The sequence below is a fragment of the Trichosurus vulpecula genome, chromosome 8 (assembly GCF_011100635.1).
Source record: "Trichosurus vulpecula isolate mTriVul1 chromosome 8, mTriVul1.pri, whole genome shotgun sequence".
NCBI lineage: Eukaryota > Metazoa > Chordata > Mammalia > Diprotodontia > Phalangeridae > Trichosurus > Trichosurus vulpecula.
This window is the reverse complement of record NC_050580.1, coordinates 185,835,354-185,857,941: the sequence shown is the minus strand read 5'-3', so window position 1 is coordinate 185,857,941 and position 22,588 is coordinate 185,835,354. Positions and strand designations below refer to the sequence as shown.

The window sequence follows — 22,588 nt, the reverse complement described above, 5'->3', positions numbered from 1 at the left end:
GTAATCAAGAAACGGAAATTGTAAGGGACTTACTAAAGTTGAACTGTTTTGTTTACATTCCTACATGGAAAGATGATGTGTATGATTCATGAGACCTCAGTATTAGGGTAGTTGAAGGGAATATGCATATATATATGTTTCTGTATATATATAAGTGAATGTGTATGTATGTATATATCTATGTGTATATGTATGTATGTGTATATATATGTGTGTGTTTTTATATACATGTATATATATACATACATATATATATATATGTAAAAGAGAGAGAGCAGACACAGGGTGAGTTGAAGATGAAGGGAAGATATCTAAAAGAAATAAAATGAAATTAAGGGATGAGAGAGGAACATACTGAGAGAGGGAGATAGGGAGAGATAGAATGGGGTGGATTATCTCGCATAAAGGTGGCAAGAGGAAGCAGTTCTGTGGGAGGAGGGGAGAGGGCAGGTGAGGGGGGAATGAGTGAACCTTGCTGTCATCGGATTTGGCCTAAGGAGGGAATACCATACATACTCACTTGGGTGTCTTACCCCACAGGAAAGAAGAGGGAGGAAGAAAAAAAAATAAAAGGGGGGGATGATGGAGGGGAGGGCAGATGGGGGTGGAGGTAATCAAAACAAACACTTTGAAAGGGGGACAGGGTCAAGGGAGAAAATTCAATAAAACGGGATGGGTTGGGAGGGAGTAAAATGTAGTTAGCCTTTCACAGCATGAGTATTGTGGAAGGGTTATACATAATGATACATGTGTGGCCTAGGTTGAATTGCTCGACTTCTTGGGGAGGGTGGGTGGGAAGGTAAGAGGGGAGAGAATTTGGAACTCAAAGTTTTAAAAACAGATGTTCAAAAACAAAAAAAAAAGTTTTTGCATGCAATTAAAAAATAAGATACACAGGCAATGGGGCGTAGAAATTTATCTTGCCCTACAAGAAAGGAAGGGAAAAGGGGATGAGAGGGGAGGGGGATGATAGAGGGGAGCGCTGACTGGGGAACAGGGCAACCAGAATATATGCCATCTTGGAGTGGGGGGGAGGGTGGAAATGGGGAGAAAATTTGTAATTCAAACTGTTGTGAAAATCACTGCTGAAAACCAAATATGTTAAAAAAGAAATTTAAATAAAAAAAATTTAAAAAATAACAATTCTTAAGTTAATTTACTTTTCAGTGCCATATCAATAAACCACCAAAGAATTACTTTATAGAGCTAGAAAAAATAACAATTCATCTAAAAGAACAAAAGGTCAAGAATATAAAGGGAATCGAAAATATGAAGGAAGACTATCTGACATTTCCGGATTTCAAACCATATTACAAAATGGTAATCATCAAAACAAGTTGGTACTGACCAAGAAGTAGAATGGTGAATCAGTGGACTAGATTAGGTACATGATAGTAAATGACTATAGTAATCTAGTATTTGATAAACTCAAAGACCCAAACTTTTGGAATAAGAACTCACTATCTAACAAAAATTGCTAGGAAAACTGGAAAGCAGTTTGTAAGAAACTAGGTGTAAGCTAATATCTTACACCGTATGCCATGATAAGGTTAAAATGGGTACCTGACTTAGACATAAAAGGTGATATTGTAAGCAAATTAGGAGAATGGGGAAAAAGTACCTGTCAGAGCTGTGGATAATAGAAGATTTTATGATCAAACAAGAAATAGAGAGGATCACAGGAAGTAAAGTAGATCATTTTGATTACATGAAATCAAAAGGGTTTTGCACAAACTAATACAGCCAAAATTAGAAGAAAAACAGGAAACTGAGGGAAAATGATCATTACTCAATATATAGGGAGCTAAACCAAAATTATGAAAATACACCCAATTCTCCAGTTTACAAATGGTCAAAGGATATAAAAAGACAATCTCAGAAGAAATCAAAACGATCAATAATTGCATGTAAAAATGCTCTAAATCACTGTTGATTATAGAAATGCAAATTAAAACAACTCTAAGATAACCCCTCACACCTATTAGATTGTCTAATATGACGTAAAAGGAAAATGACAAATGCTAGAGGGGCTGTGGAATAATTAGGACAGTCATTTACTGCTGGTAGAGTTGTGAACTACTCCAACCATTCTGGAAAACAATTTGGAACTATGCTCAAAGGGGAATAAAACTGTGCATAAATTTTGACCTAACAATACCACTATTAGGTCTGTATCCCAGAAAGATCAAAGAAAAGGGTAAAGTGCCTATTTATACAAAAATACTTGTAACAGCTCTCTTTGTATTGGCAAAGAATTGGAAATTGATGGGATGCCCATCATTTGAGGGATGGTCTGACAAGCTATTGTATAGGATTGTGATTGAATACTATTGTGCTGTAAGAAATGACAAGCAGGATGGTTTTGATAAAATCTGAGAAGACTTATTTGAACTAATGCAAAGTGAAGTGAGCAGAACCAGGAAAACATTGTACATAGTGACAACAATATTGTAAGTATGATCAACTGTGAAGTACTTAGCTTCTCTGATCAAGACAATAATCCAAGAGAATTCTGAAGGAACCATGATAAAAAATGTTATCCACCTCCAGAGAGAGAATTCATGAACTCTGAGTGCAGACTTAAGCACACTTTTTTTTCCTTTTTAAAATTGTCCTTGTGTGTGCTTTTTCTTTTACAACATGGCTAATGTGGAGATGTTCTTTTGCATGACTTCACATGTATAATTGATGTATTGTTTGCTTTCTCAAGGAGTGGGGAAAGGGCAGGAGGAAGGAAGAGAATTTGGAACTCAAAAAATTTTTAAAAAGTGAATGTTAATTTTTACAGGTAATTGGAAAATATTTGTGTATGTGTGCGCACATGATTGCACACACACACATTTTAAAAATGGCTTCCTGAATTGACCACAATACTTTAGTTGAGGTCAGAGTAGGGCAGGGTATAGTAGGACTATCACTTCCCTGTTCCTAGAAATTGTTGCCCTGTTAATGCTACAGTCTAATAATTAGCTTACTGGCTGCCACTTCACATTGCTTATTCATATTGAGCTTGCACTCGACTAAAACCCCAAGATCTTTTTTTCGTAACAAGTGATGTATACCTATGTCTTCCTAGTCTCATACTTTTAAGGAGGCTTTTTTTGTCTCTATGTACAAAGACTTTACATTTATTTTTCCTATTTGTCATCTCAGATATAGTCCAGAAGCTTTTACCAAGTCAAGATCCTTCTTGGGGAAGATATCACTTCCACTGGACATATCGCTACTGAGTTAGGATACTACTGGTGAGGAGTTTTTGGAGTCAAAAAATTCCTACTATTGTGCCCTCTTAATTGTGTGGGGCATAATGGAAAAGTGGGAAGGCTAGTCATGTAATTATTGAGAAAAATCGGGACACTACAAAGTTGCTTCTAATTAGTCAGAGAAATTCAAACTATATAATTTTTCATTTTAAAAATGTTTTATCGATGCTTTTTGTCTTTACAATGTAGTCATTTCCATCTTACCCTTACCCTACCCCAGAATGGATCCCTTCGTTGTGATATAGAAAAGCGACAAAGCAAAAATATTGGATAGTGTTCTTTGCTGATATGAGATATAGGGGTATGTGGTGTGTGTGTGTGTGTGTGTGTGTGTGTGTGTGTGTGTGTGTGTGTGGATGATAACTGTTTGAAACCTTTATTGGTTTTTCATTTAAAGGAATTTTTAATTTAATGGAATTCACCTTCCTCTTAGTGATTTTTTTAAATTTACACTGTTTTCAACTTTGTGTGTACTGTCTCTTGGTTCTACTTATTTCAGGGACAAGGAGTCTGCTCAGCACCATTGATTTGTTTGATGAATTCTTTTTCTGCTCCCTTACGCCTCTTCTCTTCCCCTCACCCAGACTCTAATCATCCTTTCTTGCACTGTTTTGCTTTACACATATCTTTGTCTTATACCCTTTAAAGTTACACTTTGTTTTGCTTATGACTAATCCCGCTCTGAACGAACTCTCTTACTCTCTTCTTCCCCTATCCCTGTTCTCTTCTCTTTCACTGTTGAGTAGACTATATTTGTATAACAAACTCTCTTGTGCGTTCTACCTTCCTTTCACCACTTCATATGACCAGAAGATTGAACTATCCCTTTTCCCCTATCCATTTTCCTTGCTTGTTATAGTCTTTTACTTGTGTTCACTTGTTATATAAGATAAATTCCCCTAGTCTTCCTCCCACTGTTTTCCCTAGTATATTCTTTTTTCCTTCCCATTCCTTTCTTCCTTTAGTATTGTCAAACCACAACAAAATAGAACCATTCCAGGCCCTCTGTCTTTTTGCTGTTACCCTTGATCACATTAGGGTTCTGAGGTGACACTTGCATCTTGTCTCTCTTTTAGACTATAAATACTTGTATGATTACTTTTGATTTCTCACTTGTATTTCCTTTGCTCTATCTCTCTTGACTCCCATCAAGAGGTAGCTAGGTGTTTCAGTGGATGCAGCACTGAGCATGGAGTCAGAAAAATCTGAGTTCAAATTCGCCTTCAGACACTTATGAGCTGTGTGACCTGGGCAAATCATCTAACTTCTGTTTGTCTCAATTTCATCAACTGTAAAATGGGCATAATAAAAGTACCTATCTTTTAGCTTAATTGTGAGTATCAAATGAGATAATATTTATAGAAGTGCTAGCACAATGCCTAACATGTAATAGGTACTATATAAATGCTTATTCCCTCCCTTCCCATCCTCCCTCCTGTGTTTGTATTTCAAAGTTTGTATTCAACTGTAATATTCCCATTAGGAATGCTTGGAAGGTCCTCTCTTATTATAATCAGTTTTGCTGTAAACTATTTTTTAAATTATAAACCTTCATCTTTTACATTTTGGAATACAATATTTTAAGCTCTCCTTTCCTTTATAATAGTTCTGACTTTGAATTCTTTTTTGTTGGCACCTTTTTTCTTTAATCTGTAAGCTCTGAAATTTGTCTATAACATTCCTGGAAATTTTCATTTTGGAGTTTCTTTCAGGAAATGACGGGTAGATTCTATTTTTCACTCTGCCCTCTGATTCTAATAGATCTTAGTTTTCTTTCATGATTTCTTGAAATATGATGTCCAGACTCTTTTGGTCATGGTTTTCAGCTAACCCAATGATTTTATCTCTCCTTGGTCCTTTTTTGGTCCTAACTAGTATTCTCTTGTTCCTGTTGATGCTTTTACCTAGATATTGATTGCTATGTTTATGTTCTCCAAGGATCTCAGGGGTGCTTCACTCTGGGAGACTACGTAATTTCAGTGTACCCTAATTGGTCTGATCTTGGTTGATGTGTAATTGCTTCTTTTCAGGTTATATTAGGAAGGCAGAATTTATGATTTCAAAGAGAATCTCATATGTGCCTAAAAGGTCCGGAACCGCAGGATATAAGGAATTCTCTAGGCAGAAGGCAGGAGAACTAAAGCATGTATTTACATTCCACAATAACAAGCCCACAAACCAGCGTCCCCATTTTGATATTTTCATCAAAAGCTTCCAGGCCCAATAAGTCCGCCTTACAAGAGTAATCAGAAGGCCACAGAGAAGCGAGATGGTATAAGGCAAAATCGTATACATGCTTCCCCTCTACGGTAAGAAGATTACCCACTAGCCTCTAGTCAGCTCTGCTACCGGCAGCTCAGCTTCAGCTGTAGGTGTCTCTGGCTCCAACCGAAAAAGGAAAGGAGGATCTTCAAGCTGTCCTCTCCCCTCTTATAGAGTTTTTGACATCATCAAGCGCCGCCTGAATGACCAGGGCCGATTGGTTCTTGACTTGGCCCCTCCCCCAGCGTAGACCACGTTAACACACCTCCCCTCAGCCAGCGCCACGACTCATCACACAGGAAGCTCTGGTCCTGCCCCGGAAGAGCAAGCCCCAGCGTCCAGGGAAGCTCAACGAGGCGAGCTGAGTCATTCAAAGAAAACAAAGTCCATTCTGTGTTCACAGGTCTGACTCATATCAAGTTTCTGACCCCTTTTTGAGTCTAGGCAACACAAAAATAGGCTTGCCCCTGATTGGAGCTCCAGTGGACTTCTGATGGTCCCAATCCATCTCAGCTCTGCTGGTTTAGAACAACACTACTGTAGGCTCCCTTATGGTCTGAGCTCCCTGCCCTGGTTGCTCAGCTTCAGGGCTCAGCCTTTGTTAATCAGCTAACCGTGCAACACAGCTACTGCTCATATCTGTTCCTGCTTCTTGCCCAGCGTACAGTTGTAGGTCTGGTCTGAGCTAAATCCTCAAACATTCTTTGTTTTGATATACATCTTCAGTTTCCCTCCTCAGTCTAGGCAGGATCCTTAAGCTTGTATTTTTTGTCACTAGTTGGTCTGGTGTTTTTCTTGAATCTTTGTTCAAGTAGTTGTAGGGGAGAAATTTGCTGTATTACTTCTTCCTGCCCCACTAGATTTTTCTGTAATTTTATAGCTTTTGTATGCCAGTTTTGGAGAAAGGTGGAAGAATATTTAGGAGAGCAGTGTGTGACAGCAACAAGGGTAGGGAAATAGTGTTATAGTCAGATGGCATGAATTTCAAAGTAGTTGTTGAGTGATGATCCAGATTAACCGTAGAGTAATTGATCTGAGATAAAAATGAGAATGACAGAGGATGTCCAGGAATCACATATAACTATAACAATCAAGTAAAGAAGAAATTATATCTATAACTTAAGATTTCAATTTGACATTGTGAATAATAAAGATAATAAAGTGAACTGGAGTACAGATGGTAACCCAATGAAAAAGCACATAAACTGAGTTATCCAGCATTGTGCTCAAGGTTCAGGATTATTAGAAATATAGGTTTATTAGCTTATCAAAGTAAGTATTTAAAGATTTTGTTGACTCTCATTGATTCTCTTTTACAAAGGAGATACCCTACTTGACATAAGAAATCTAAATACTCATTAGAGCAGTTGCTAGAAAAGTTTTAGAAATTACTTCAGACTACAATGCTTGCATTACTATAACAAATTAAGAAGAGAGCATTTATCTAACAGAAAAAGACAAAGATCTATTTTTGAAGTTTGATTATGACAGTAACCTATAGCTTCAAGATTCCAAGGTGTGATAAAGATCAGAAACATTCAGTAACAAGAACAGTCCAAGTGTATCTGGTCATATTGCAGTGAATGTTAGTATTTTCTGGTAACTTTCAACATATGCTCTTATTTGAAGGTAGGTAATTAACCATAGCAACAAATTCTGGCTTAAAGTTAGAGGCCTTGTTAATTCAACTGCAGTATTAATGCCCTGAAAAAATTTAATTTTACTCATAAATTTAAAATTCTAAAATTTTGCTTCTATACCACCTGCAATTTCTCATCCCGAATCTATTTTTTGTTTTCTTTCATTCATATATGTATGTATATATATATATATATATATATATATAGTATGTATGTATATATATGTATATATATTCTTTTATATATTTTTTATATATACAGGGAACCTAACTAATGTTCTTGGGATGTTCCTATAGGTTTCTTGACAATTACATAGTTATCAATCATGCAAGCTGTCCATTTGTAATCACTCTTGAGTCTACCTTGTTTTGTTGTTGCGTTATCTCTTTGATGATATTTTGTGTGCTGCTGTATACAAACAAAAGAAAAATAGAAAAGATCTGTCAAGATTGCTATAGAAAAATATTTTCTCTTCATTAATGACAGTGGGACCACCACAACTGGGCTTTAACACCAGAGTATTAGATTGCTGCATAAAGAAGTAGAAATGGTACTAAAGAAAACAAAAATGATCCGCTAGCTCAGACCATGTACACATAGAGGAAGTCCTTGCTAAAGGAAACGTAATCTTGAAGGTCACAATAAATTGATTTTTATACTTTTTGAAAGGGACAAAAATTCCAAATGATTGAAAAAAAATTATTAATGAAAAAAAGAATATCAACTACTATAAATCAATATGCCTACTTTTTATTTTTTAAAAAATATTTAAGCCTTTTGGTTTTATGTTCAGCTCATTTCTGAATATATCTTTACCCAGGGAGCTTTTCTACATAACTGAATTAAGCTAAAAAGTTCAGGAAAACCAACCAACACACCAACTATGTCTGACAGCAATTTAACATTCCATACCCCCACTTTTTTAGCAGTGTGTCTACTTTATCATCTCTATGCATGTATTTAGAGTATTCTTAAGGAAAATATAAAAGAACAGGAAGACTTTTATAAATGATTCTACAATAGACTGCATCTTAAGGTCATATAACTGAGTGAAAGGTATGCAGATCTTAACATATGGAGATAAATAAGATCTCATGATTTTCGTTAAGATTTTATGGTACTTAACTTATAGCTGTAACATAGTATAACAGTCTATCTTATTTAAATGGAACAGATTGAATAAAAGGCAGAGCAAAGTACCAATATGTTAAGAATAAAGCAGAACAAGAAGCAGTGTGGCAAAAGTTGAAAAAGAAGTAAATTTAGATTTGATGTTAGGAAAAATTTCCTAATAGACCTCTTCAGAATTGGAAAGCAGTGTATCTTCACTGGATATCTTCAAGCAGAAATTGGGTTACCACTTGTTAGTTATGTTAAAGTGGGGATTACTTTTAAGTATGTATTGGACTAGATGACCACTAAGGTCTTTTCCAACTATAAAGTTCTGTGAGACTATGATAACTGTACTGTATGATAACTACAAACAGTCTAAAATCTAACAAAAAGCATATGGATGAAAAGTAAAGGAAGAAAACAATTGTGTTACGGTGAGAAGAATACTTGGTTAATAGTTTTCTGTGTGATACTGGCAAGTAACTTCATTTCTCTTTGTTTCATTTTCCTTATCTATAAATTGCGGGTGATAATACTTGCCCTACTTACTTTATAGAATTGAGGATCAGATGAGCTACTGAGTGTTAAGTCTCTTTGAAAAATTTAAAAGTCTGGTATGAATGTAGAATATTACTGTTAGTAAAATCTAAATCTATTTAGCTAGCACTTAGTTTGGAGAAAATGTCTGCATCATGGTGTGGAAGGTATAGATTTTTACCAAAGACCTTCAGTTGTCCCCTGGTTGACAATGAGTTACTAATTGTGAAGAAGGTCTTAGGTAACCCTGTCCTGGTCTTGGCTGAAGATCTCAGCACTTTTCCTACTCCTTTTTTTTCTCCCTGACCCTCTGGTACCCCAACTGCTGTTATGAATAGAATTTGAACCTAGAATGTGGAATTGTCCTAAAGCTGCCAATACCAAGGTATTGATCAAGGGTTTAGGGCACCCTTGGGGGAAATAAAATATAAGTAAGTCTGTGTAATAGAGTGGAAACAAACTTGACTTTGAATTGGAAACCTTCTGGGTTCATATGCCAGATCTGATACTTAGCAACTGTGTGACCTCAAGCAAGACATTTAACCTCTCCGTGCCTTAGTTCCCTCATCTGCAGTGTGAAAGAGTTGAAATAGGAATGCATTCCCTTCTTCCACCTTTCAAAATCCCCAGCTTCCTTCCAAGTTCAGCTCAAGTGCTACCTCATTCGTGAAGCTGAACTGATCTCCCTAGCTGCTAGTACCTCCCCTTCTAATTACTCTGTATTTGTTTTAGGTGTCGCTAAAGTCTATGTATAGTTTAAAATATTAATAACTTCTGTCCTGTAGAAGCTAAAAACAATCTAGGACATGTAGTAAAGAGATAAAAAGTGGATAATATTCTCTGGTTAACTGAGTTTAACTCTGTAACATTATCTAGAAGAAAATTTACAACTGTGGGCAGATGTCAAAATTAAAGTATATTCTTCAAAACCTCTCATTTCAAAAGAACTTTGTGCTACAGTATCTGATTGATACAATGAATTCCAACATGGAACTGTAGAACTACACTGTGTTTTGTGTATGTGATGACAGTGAACCTGTTGATACTTAACAATTCTAAGATTAAACAATAGACAACTTAGAAAAAGAGAACAAATACAGTGTAACCCTATTTCCATTCCTAGGCCCCACTGTATTCTATTCTATAACTGCCTCAAAATATAGACAGCTTCTACCCACAGATATCTTGAGAAAGCAAACAGATCCTCTGGACCCACTAAATCCTCTGTGGATGACTTATGATCTTCTGAAACTAAATTCAACTTTCCATTGCAAAATGTACAGGCATTGCTCACTTCCTTCACCTCTCCTCTAGGCTATTACCATCACCACTGTCTATTCTTTTTGTAGTTCATTATAGGACTTTGGGAGATGAGGTGAAAATACTAGAAAGGGATCAAAGACAGAGATCATTCCCCCTCCCACCATTGCTCTGTGTTGAACAACATTTCCACATTAAATTGACAAAAGAAAAGGTGACCTTCCCACTATATAAATTTCATGGGAAGCATTTATGAAACAGCTGCTGTAGTTTAGACATGGAATAAAAACACAGAAATGAAATAGTCCTTGCTCTCAAGTAGCTTACGTTCTGTTGGTGGAAATGATGTATATGCAAAGGAATATATAAAATACAGGGCATCTCAAAAATCCATATGCATTTTAAAATAGTAATAACTTCAGTTCTATATGAGATAAAGAACAGCCTGCAAGATACATCAGAGAAGTGATTTATTAAATTCTAGTATGTTTAATCTTAGAATGACTCCTAAAAAGAATAAAATAACTCAACTGAGATCATATTATAAACTAATGTCAAGGATCAGAGTGGAACCCAGGACATATGCCAGGCAAAATTATAATAATTTACTTCCCTTATCCCAAAGATCCTTGTCAGATACACACGCATACATGTCAAGAGCATCACCTTTCTTCTAGTCATTCACAACCTTGGAGTTATCTTTTTTAAGAATATTTTTTATTTATTTTGTGAAATATTTCCAAATTACATGTAAAAATTTTTAACTTTCACTTTTTTAAAAATTTTGAGTTCCAAATTCTCTTCCTCCCTCTTGCCCCTCCCCTACCCCTTGAGAAAGCCAGCAATATGGTATCAATTATACTTGTGAAGTAATGCAAAAAAAATTTCCATATTAGCCATGTTTGAAAAGAAAACACACACACAAACCAAGAAACACAAAACAAGGAAAATACAGAAAGTTTAAAAAGTATGCTTCAGTCTGCACTCAGAGTTCATGAGTTCTCTCTCAAGAAGTAGACAGCATTTTTCATCATGGGTCCTTCAGGATTGTCTTGGATTATTGTCTTGATCATAGCAACCAAGTCTTTCATAGTTGATCTTCTCATAATATTGTTTTTACTGTATCCAATGTTCTCCTGGTTCTGCCCAGTTCACTTTGTATTAGTTCGTAGAAGTCTTCTCAGGTTTTACTGAAACCATCCTGCTTGTCATATCTTATAGCACAAGAGTATTCCATCACAATCCTATGCAACAGCTTATTCATCCACTCCCCAATTGGTGGGTATCCCCTCAATTTCCAATTCTTTGCCATCACAAAAAGCTACTATTAATATTTTTGTACGAATAGGTATTTTCCCTTTTCTTTTATCTCTTTGGGATACAGACCTAGTAGTGGTATTGCAGGGTCAAAGGGTATGCAGAGTTTTATAGCCCTTTGGGCATAGTTCCAAATATTTCTCCAGAATGGTTGGATCATTTCACAACTTCACCCATAGTGCATTAGTGTCCCAATTTTTCCACATTCCCTTGGAATCATCTTTGACTTTTTTACTCTCCCTCACCCTCCATATCCAATTACTAGTTAATTCTTGATTCTGCCTTCTCACTGTCTCTTGCATCTATCTCCTTCCCTCTGCTGACACCATAGCTCTCATTTCCTTTTGCCTGGATCAGGTCCTCATTACCTCCTATCTGGACTATTGCAATAACTTCCTAATTGGTTTTCCTTCCTCTACTTTCTGTCCTTTCTAATATATCCTCCAGAGAGCTTCCAAATTGGTATTTCTAAGACACAGAGGTGACTATAATACTTCCTTGCTCAAGAAACTTTTATGGCTCCTTGTTTCTTCGAGAATAAAATGCAAACTCCTCTACCTAGCATCTAAGACTCTTTACAGTCTGGCTCTATCCTGTCTTTCGGTGATTCCTGCCCCCCCTCCTCCTCATATACTTTCTGCTTTAGCCAAACTAACCTTGTGATTCTCCTTGTGATTCCATCTCCAGTTTCCATGCCTTTGCACAGCCTGTTCCCTATGTCTAGAATGATCATCTCAGGAAACTACTAGCTCTCTACAGGGATCAACTTAAGTTCCACTGCCTTAAAAATTAGGACTTTCTTGATTCCTCTAGTTGTTAGTCCCCATCCTCCCTTTTCTTCTCCACCACAATCATTCTCCATAGTAACACATATACAAATACATATGCATATATATACACAGGCATATATACATACGTATACACACATATTTCCTATATTTACATAAATGTCTACATGTATTCCCACAATAGGCTAAGCTCCTTGAGAACAAGGATTTTTTTTTAACTTTAACATGTTTATCCCTACCACCTAACATAGTGCCTATAATAGGTGCTTAATGTAAAAGTTTTTATTGTCATTTGATAAAACTAGCTTTTCTGTTTTAGAAGTTTCCAGTAGTCAAAGTCAAAGTAAATTATCTGATTAGTATATAGTCCAGACCCAAGGCTTTCTGCTTAGCTGTCTGGTCACATGTTCATTACCATTAACATCTGCACAAAGGATGGGCAAGAGAAAAGAATGGACCTAAACTCAGACCAATCCATTTGCATGCCAGTCTGTAGTTCTAACAAAAGATTTCTTCATTGAAAATGTTAGTAAAAATGAACTTTGAATACTTTTCAAAGCTTTCATTTATCCATGATGTCTCATTCCCTCCTGCTTATGGATGGTTAATCATAATCCATGAAATACCCAGTTCAGAATCAGCATATGAGTGATGTGCAAATATTGGAAACCAGTGGATTTGCATATCTCTGTCCCTGACACTCTCAGTTTTCTCTCAAGTGAGACCAGATGTTAAAATAAAGTAAGCCAGAAAATCAGTCTGTTCCCAAGCTGAATCCCTGCATGATTTTGTTTGGTACTTGTTTTAAGTCTTTATATTCAAAGCAATCTCTTAGCTAAGAAAATTGTGTATTTAGGAATAATTTAGTGAATGGGCAGAAGACGCCACTGCCCAAAAGGGAAAGAATTGGCAAGATATTGAAAATAACCACAAGCCTTCTGAAACACATTCGTGTTTCTAGGCTTTAGTTATATTACTTCTCTTTCTTTCCCTTACCCTAAATGCTTCTGAGAAGTTTCAAAGGAAGGTAAGAGGCATCTGTCTTGTTTCCATGAATTTGTTTTTAAAATGCTAGATTTTAATTTATCCTAAGGGATCACTTCTTTAAGAAAGGATTATAGCCCTCCCTAGTACATCTTTTGAGTGTGTTGCATGGGTATGGTTAAAACAAAACAAACCACTATCCTTCAGCTGGTCTTAACATTCTTGCACCTACATTAATAATCTTGTGGGTGATGTTTTTTTTTTCCTCATAGCTCAGAGTTAATGTGAAAAAAGGAACATTGACTTTTTCTTCTTTGCTTTTACAGGTAGCACAAGGAGGTGGTCACCGGACACTGTTGTATGGACATGCAATTCTCCTTCGGCATTCGTTTAGTAGAATGGTAAGCATGTCTACAATGCTTCCCTGGGGATTGTGTTTGGCTAATAGAAAGGATGAGTACAGCAATACATGAGTACAAGAGAAAATGAAAAGGAGAAAGAAAATGAATGATGGTATGGACCTAGAACCTAGATATAGTTGGAGGAAAATAATGTAATGACCATGGAGTAACGCCTCTCTGGTTTATAACCTAAGCAGGCATAAGATAAATATATAGAATTGGAGTAGGATTTCTCATTCTCTGAAAATTAATCTTAGGAAGAACCCAGATACAATCAACTGACATAAATTCTAATGGGTGGTAAAGGGATTTTGAGATATTTCATTAACCCAGAAGTATTGAAGATAGTTGGCAGAAGCCCTTGCCAGTCGGGGAGCTAGGACTAGATAGAAGATACCAAATCAAAGACTCCATAACTGGGTAGATCACCATTCATATTAAGGAGGACTGTAAAATTCTGACTGTTAATTTTAATTCATTTTAAAATATAGACCACCCTACTTTATTTACTAGGCTTACTGTCTTTGAAATCAAACCAACATTGGTAATATATCACAATTATGAAAAGTTTGTGATTTTTCCAGGCAGGACTTTGACTTTCAGTTTCTAATAGTGTTTTCACTTTTGCTGCAAGTCCTAAAAAGTAGCCTCTTTCTGACACCCTGTGGCAATGGCATGCATTTCAATTCAGGACCTTATTTTCAAATAGAATTTACATACATTTGCAGAATGCTATGAAGTGCCTTTCAAAGCTTCATTTTAAATAATTCTGTTTGCGATAGCATTTTTCTGTAGCTACAGAGAGAAGCTGATCTTTCCATCTTGAACCTTCAAGGCACAGAGAAGTTTGGCTAAATAACAAGCAATCAGTTTGAGGGTTTATTGGGAGTTGTAGATTTCAAGAAATCCTAACTACACTATGCTTAATCTTAGACAGAGATGTGATAATTCTCCCCGTTTAAAATAAAGAATTTGCCTGTTTGGTAAATTACATTTCTTTGTGAAGCACTTAGTCAGAAAACTTTGATTTGAGTCCTGTTCTGTTATTTAGTAGTTATGTAAGCTTGAGCAAATTACCTATCCTCCTTGAGACTCTCCTGCAAATCGGAGATAAATAATGCATGTACTATCTACCCCACAGGATTTTAATCTGAATTAAATTAGGTTATTATGATGGGGCAGCTAGGTGGTGTAATAGATAGAGCAATGGCCTGCAGTTGCAAAGACCATAGTCCAAATTTGACTTCAGATACTTACTGTGTGGTCTGGGCAGGTCACTTAAGCACTGCTTACATAAAACTGGAGAAGGAAGTGGCAAACTACTCCAGTATCTTTGTCAAGAAAACCCCATGGACACTTGGTTCACAGGGTCATGAAGAGTCAGGCATGACTGAACAACTGAACAACAGCAATAATTATGTAAAAGGGGTCCATCCCCCATTCTTTAACTTTATCGAATAAGTGTGGCCATTGCCTCTGGACCTGCCTTGGCTTCAAAAGTTCACAGTAGCATCATGACAACATTACAAAACCTGACTTTTTTGTTGAGTATAATTTTTCGAGAGTTGAAATATAGAAAGCCTAGGTTGTGTTTATTCATGAATCAATGAGAGCAATCATGTAGATATAGTCATAAACAATATGACACTGCATCATATTGAGAGGTATCATGAGCGGATTTGTAGTCTGAAAACCTAGGTTCAAATTCCAGATCTGAATCTTCCTAATCACTTTACTTTTCTGAACCTGTTTCCTCATCTTTAAATGGATGATACCATATATGCTGCCTATTTTACAGGATTGTTGTATGCTTTTGTCATTTTTAATGTGCCGTGTAAACTTAGTAGTTGTATTAAGTTGAAGAGCTCTTACTGTTATTTGAAGCTGGATGTAAGGTCCATAATGAATGCCTCTGTGCATTTTCCAGAGTTTGGGTTCTAAATCTAACATCATTTTTGTCTGTCATCATGCAAGACAGGCAGCAGAAACTGATCCCTGGAAGCCAAACACTGATGAATTTCAAAGAAAGGAAGGAAGATTGCCAAATCACCAGTGGTTATTCTTTGTGTTTTGTAGTATCTGACATGTTTGACCACATCAAGATCTCAGACAGATAAACTTGCCTTTGATGTGGGACTACGGGAACATGCCACAGGTATGCCAGTGTCCTCTGGTAACTGCTTAGTTGCCATAGTCTACTATGACCCATGTCATTCACCTGCAATTCTGTCACTTCTGATGCTGAATGGTACTTTCTGATCTGGAGTAGGTGTTAAGGAAGAGGTGAAAGAATGCAAAAGGCAGCTAAGATGGAAGAGAGTGTTGTTTTAATTCCTACTATACCAAATAGTCATGCATATCCCTAGGAAAAGTAACTTATTTATCTCTGGGTCTTAGGTACCTCAGGTAAGTAGATAAATAATTATCCATATGTGTAATCTTTATTATGCCCAACAAGTGTCTGCTAAAAAGAAAAGAAAAAGCTATTTCAGACTGTATTAATAGAATATGGCATATACATCTTAAGAAATAGTACTTTTATGGTACTGCCATTTCATTGATCAAATCACCTCTAGAGGACTGTGGTAAAATTCAACTGCCAAATATTAGAGATAGTAACGTAATAGAATTTACTTAGGGAACATGATCAGGAAGATGAAGTGTCTAGAAACTATGTCATATGAGGAATCATTGAAGAACTTGGGGAAATATATTCTGACAAAAAAACAAGGTGTGATATGATAGTGACCTTAAAATATTTTCAGAACCCATCATGTAGGAGTGGAAACAGATTTGCTTTTCCAGATAGAAAGACCAGAACCAATGTTTGGAAGATATAAGTAGGCAGATATCATCTCAGTATGGGGAAAAAAACCTCTAGTTTCAACAACTATATTTGTCCAACAGTGATCTGTTGTTGGTTTGTGAAATACTATAGTGAGCTCCCTATCATAGGAGGTATTCAAGCAATCCAATCCAATATGTCTTTTTCATCTTTATTTTAATTAATTTTTAAAAAATTAACACCTTTTGATTTTACATTACCTTCATTTCCCAAAGTATGTCATCTCCTCTCTCCCTTCCAGAGAGTCATCCCTTATATCAAAGTATAACAAAGAAGGAAAAAATGCTTCAGCAAAATTTACAAACATCATAGAAGTTTGACATTATATGGAGTTTTCCACACACATAGCCTCTAACTTCTGCAGAAAAAGTGTGGAGTTATCTTTTCATATCTTTTCTTTGGGGCAGAACTTGGTCCTTATAATTTTGTAGAATTCATTTGAATTTGTTCTATTGTTCTTTACATTTACAATGTATTCTGTATATTGTTTTCCTCATTCTATATACTTCATTTTCCATCAGTGTAGGTAAATCTTCTCATGCTTTTCAGTATTCATCATATTCAACATTTCTTAAAGCACAAGCAATTCTACATTATATTCATGTACTACAATATATTTAAATGTTGCTCATTTGATGAACATCAATTTTGTTTCTAGTTCTTTGAACTATTACCAAAAAAAAATGCTGCTATAAGTATTTCAGTGTATAAGAGGTCTTTCTTTTTTATCTTTGACTCCCTTGGGGATAACGTTAAGTTGCAGAATGTCTGGGTCAAAGGGTATGGACATTTTTGTAATTTTCTTTGCTTAATTCCAAATTGTTTCCCAGAATGATTGGACCAATTCATAGCACCACCAGCAGTATAATGTCTCAGCCTCTCCAACATATTACCAATTCCCATTTTTTCAGTTATGTATGTCAATCTTCTGCATCTGGGATGGAACCTCAGAGCAGTTTTGATTTACATTTCCCTTATTTATGATTCGCAGCATTGAAACATGGTTGCTAATAGTTTTAAATTTTTTTTTTTGAGAACTCTTTGCTCATAATTCTTTGGCCACATTCTACTAAGAAATGGCCCTTTATCTTGTCTATTTGCATTATTTCCATGCATATCTTGGATAACAAATCCTTTTTTGAAATATTTGGAAAACTATTATTTTTCTCTATTGACAGCTTCCTTATGCTTCCCGCTTTATTTTTATTTGTGTAAAACACTTTCAAGTTCATATAACCAAATTATCTATTTTATTTTCTATGATCACCTTTATCCCTTGTTTTGTTGTAATTTTCCCAATCACCAGAGCTGTGGAAAGTACCTGAACTTCTTTTCTTCGAATTTTGGGGGAAGGAGAAGGGACCTGAGCTTTAATAATTGAGTCAACAAATAAGCATTTATTAAACATCTACTATTTTCTAGATGCTGGAGATACAAAACAAAAAAAAATTATCCCCAGACTAAAGGAACTTATGTTCTCCTGTGGGATACAACATGTGAACATATATACATGATAGTTTGAGGAAGATGAGAGCCCTAATATCTAGGGACATTACAAAAGGCTTCCCATAGGAGGTGGTACATGAACTTAGCCTTGAAGCAAACTAGGGAATTGGAGGTTGAGAAGAATGAGAACTGAGAAAGATCTCTCAAATTTAGAAGTTAAGAGAACATTTAAATTGTGAAATGTTTCAATAAATGGATGACATATAAGTAAATCCATGGCAGATTCAATACAAATGGGCTAAGACTAAGGGAGATCTGCTTATAAAAGTGTCAAAAATACATATAAATGAAATTTTGCAGATCACCTGGTAAGAATTTGTCCTGCCTGCATCTTGATTGAAATGGAATTCATATTGTGCATCTTACCCAACAGCATTACAAGAGGTACTAATCAAGGCTGAAGAGATTGCCCTTTATACCCTCACCATTTATCTGTGGGACAAAAGGTTGTATGACAGTACCTGATCTACTTCCTCAGTTTGCAAATAAGATTTCTATTTTGTGGTTTGACCTTTCTTTGTATTCACCTGAATTCATATTCCTTTTCAAATACCATTTCCTCTGATAGTTTGTGATTTAGTAAATATTGACTCAAGGAGCATACCTATGTTTTCTGAATATATTAACTCCTATCTATAAGTCAGGCCTTAAACTTTGGAAGACATTAAAGAAAAAGGGATATAAGATTGTTTTTATGTCATTAAAATGTGATTTAATATTGGAACATAGGAGATAAGTTTAAAAATAAATTTATGAAACATTGTTTATTCAAGAAGATTTACCAAAGATCTCTGAATTTTTTAAAGTTAAGAGGAGAGAATTCTACTCTTTCCATTGAAGAGGTTTCCTCACAGCACCCCAAGTTATAAGTGACCTTAGAGGCCAGCTCACCTGTTCCTCAATTCCCATTTTACAAATAAGGAATCTGTAGCTCATTAAGGTAAAGTAATTTGCCCAAGGTTGCATAGGTAGTAAATAGCAGGTCTAAATTCAAACTCAGGTCCTCTGACTACAGATCTAATGTTCTTTGCATGGCACTTCTTTTCAATCTTGTCCTTGTCCATGGCTAGATGTGGTGTCAAAAAATTTAGATAATAATTCATAGAACATAGATTTAAAGCTGGTAGGGATCATAGTATAACTGATCCCTAGATCATAGAGTTCATCTATTCTAGCTGTCATTTTATAGATGAGGAAACTGAGAACCAGCGGAACTTGAGACTTTTCCAAGGTCACTTAGCTAGTAAAGGGCAGAATTAATTAGGCTTTGAATCCAGCTCCTTTGACTCCAAATTCAACATTTTTTTCCCCGCTGAACCATAGCTTTGTTGTGACCTTAGTCAAATTACATAAACTTTTGGAGCCTTAGTTTCCTCATCAGAAAATGAAGAAACTAGTACTTATTTTTCCTATCTCACAGGATTATAAAGAGGCTCAAAAGAGGCTCCTATCTGCTTAACTAAAGAGTTTTGATGATCCAGTCTGAATTAAAATAGTCTTGTTTGAGAGTGATTGAAAATTGATGAGATGAAAACCATTCAGCTAATATAGGCAAGTGATGGGGTTGAATAGGATTATATATGGATAAAATACAAGGTTAAAGCATCTTCTTTTCAGTTCTTCAGTTTGAATACACATATGTTCTTTTTCAATTTTCTTAAGACTAAATCAGTATTTATATGGGAGAAGAAAGTAAAGATGTTTATAACTCTAATAAAGGACTGTTAAGTGTCACTAAAAACAGCTCCACCAAATTTCAGATGATTGGGAGGAACTTGCTTAGAATGTTATCATTAGTATCCAGGAATCCAACTCAAGTGACCTCGTGAACCAGTTCCTCCCCACAATTGGACTTAAGGCTTGCCATCCCACCAAGGATAGAAGCGTGTTTGTTTTTTTTTTTAATTGTAAATGTTGAGTTGGTATTTTAAAGGATAAGAGAAAGGAATGTTGTTGGAAGAGAGAAGGGATCTGCACCATTTTGTGGGGTTTTTTTTTTCTCTAAAAGCCTGGTAAGTCATAAGACTTGTGTCTTAGCCCTAAAATTTGCTCCATCTACCTATTATTTCACTTATTGTGCATTTCTTCCTTCGTTGACAGTTATCTTACTGACATAAACAAAACATGCTGTCAGAATTTGAGTATCATGGGTGAGTTAAAAAAAGGAAAATCCTAGTAACTTGTTCAGAATAGTCTTATCCGTCTTGAAGGTCATCTTACAGCTTTCCTCTGGTTGGCTATTCATTTTACCTCTTGACACAGATACAAGAGAGCTACTCCTATCAAGGAGCTTCAGAGTTTTGATCAGTTTCTAGAAGTTCCTACTTGTGCCTTTGCCAAGGTTGATTCTATACAGTTTCCTTTAGACTTCTTCAAAAGATCATGTAGTGGGTTGGGATGTACCAATATATGGCTGTTTTTCCCAATTAGGTGTTTTGGTCCAGGTTTATCCATTCTGTAGCTAGTTCTCTTTTTTGCAAAGTTTTGGGTTTCACAAGATCGGAGAATCTTTGCCTATAGATGAAAAAGCAGAGAAGATGAATCACAAAATTTTAACTAGAACCCTTTCAGAACAACTACATCTGGTATCTTGCATCCTTTTCAAATTTGAACTAAGAAATCATTTACTTAACCTGGTAAAATACTCTTTCAGTGTTTATCATCTCACACAATTTTTTTTTCTTCTTTGATGAAAAAAGTCCAGATTTTCACAGAAAAAGAGAATTGAAAGAGATCTTAGAGGTCGTTTTATCCAAGATCATCCCTGATGCATGTATGACTACCCCAAACAAGTGGTCATCTACCTTCAACTTGAATATACCTATTGGCAAAGAACTCATTATTAATTTTCAGTAATCCATGATTTCTAGAAAGTTTTTGCTTATATAGGTAAAAAAAGTAATTTCTCTGTAAGTTTCACCTGTTACTTCTATCTATCTCTTCTGGAGCTAAAGAGAATCCTGCTTTGTCTTCTTTAGGCTTCTAGGTACTTTAAGACAGTGATCATGTTTTTACTCAAGTCTTCTTTCTGCTAAACATTCTCAATTGTTACTTGTATGACATGCTCACATCATGATCATCCTGACCACAGAAATTTTAAGACAAAGCTTTGGAGGGCATCATGAGGAAACAACTTTTTTTTTTCTAAAGATACTTACCAGGTACCTTAATGAGCAGCTAGGTGACGCAGCAGATAGAGCACTAGACCTGTAGTCAAGAAGATTTGACTTCAGATCTGGCCTCATCTTCTTAGTAGCTCTGTGATCTTGGGAAAGTCCCTTAACTTTTGTCTACCTCAGTTTCCTCAACAATAGCACCCTCCCAGGATTGTTGTGAGTATAAAATGAGATAGTTGTAAAGCACTTAGCAAACCTTTAAGTAATATGTAATTGCTGGATATTGACATTATATTATTACTATTTGTTATCCCAAGTCCTGTTAATCTCCTTTATTGAGAATCAGAAAAACTCATTCTGTTATTACTAACTAAGGCAAATGATTTATCTTCTTTGGGATTCAATTTCCTCATCTGTAAAATGAGATCATTGTATAGTGTTTAGTGTTTCCCAGCCTTTCCGAGTATGAAGATTCCCCATTTAACAGATTTTTTTGTAGCTCCCCATATGATGTTGTACATACAATATTAGTAGTTTCTGATGAATTTACATTTTATTGATCACAACAACAGTGACATACATTTTAAAATGGTAATATATAGTATATACCCAACATGTAAGATTTTATCTCCAGAAGGTAAGATTGCTTAATTACGGATTTGTGTGTAGATTTGAACACTTCCTACAATAATTCTTCAGTCTCCCACAGTTTGGAAGATGTGGGAACTCTAAAGTTTAGATATCCCTGCCTGAGTACAGAGACAGGAGAATGAAGGCTATGTAGCTTTGAGAGCAGAGCTGGGACAAACTATGTGATATAGCTAAGATTTGAAAGATATTTCCCAACATGTTACTGTTCCCTGTATGTACTGAGTCTTCATTGAAACACATACCACTTGCCATGCCACAAAATAAATGCCTGTCTGCTATGACAGTGGAATTCCTGATATCAAGAATATATGCATTTGAAAAAATAAATGAGTAAATGAATAAATAAGATAATCAAATTAATGGATTAATGAATATTAAAAACTATATCTAGGTGGTTCTCCTTGTGTGCCTGTGGCTCATCACAGATAGCTATATCTTGTCTGTCCCTAGTTCCAACTCTAGAGTTCACAGTGATTAAAAAATAGAGTGGGAACTGAAGGAAAAAGCAATGTGTTCATTAAAAGAAAGAAAAGTTGGAGGAGAGACCAAACTACTAAAAAACAAGGGTTTTTTTTTTTGGTCAGGTATGTATAGATGCTATTTATTATTTGAGAGAGGCTCTTATTACAAGGAGGTACTGAAATTACTAACTCAAGCAGCCTCTGTGTAGGGGAAGCATGCTGGTGGACCATACACCCTGCGTCCAAACAGAGATCTGAAGGAGAGAAGGTGCGAATCGGTGATGACCTCATCCTTGTCAGCGTGTCTTCGGAAAGATATCTTGTAAGTGGTGTGTGTTTTGGGGCTGTTTCTGCTCAGCATCATCTTTTTAGGGATAAGTTGCTGAGCATGATCTGATCTCCACAGTCAGCTGGATGGAGCCAGACCTGTGTGAAGATGAATTA

The 22,588-nt window shown here is 35.8% G+C and overlaps 1 protein-coding gene across 1 annotated transcript in view; it reads left to right on the top strand.

Moving 5' to 3' along the window:
* Window positions 1–22,588, top strand: part of RYR3 (ryanodine receptor 3) — a 633,352-nt gene that overhangs the window by 87,918 nt on the left and 522,846 nt on the right. Inside the window, exons 4-6 of the mRNA XM_036736677.1 lie at window positions 13,491–13,565; window positions 15,642–15,720; window positions 22,354–22,466. Of these exons, the coding sequence (XP_036592572.1) occupies window positions 13,491–13,565; window positions 15,642–15,720; window positions 22,354–22,466 (267 nt within the window). The remainder of the gene's footprint in view (window positions 1–13,490; window positions 13,566–15,641; window positions 15,721–22,353; window positions 22,467–22,588) is intronic.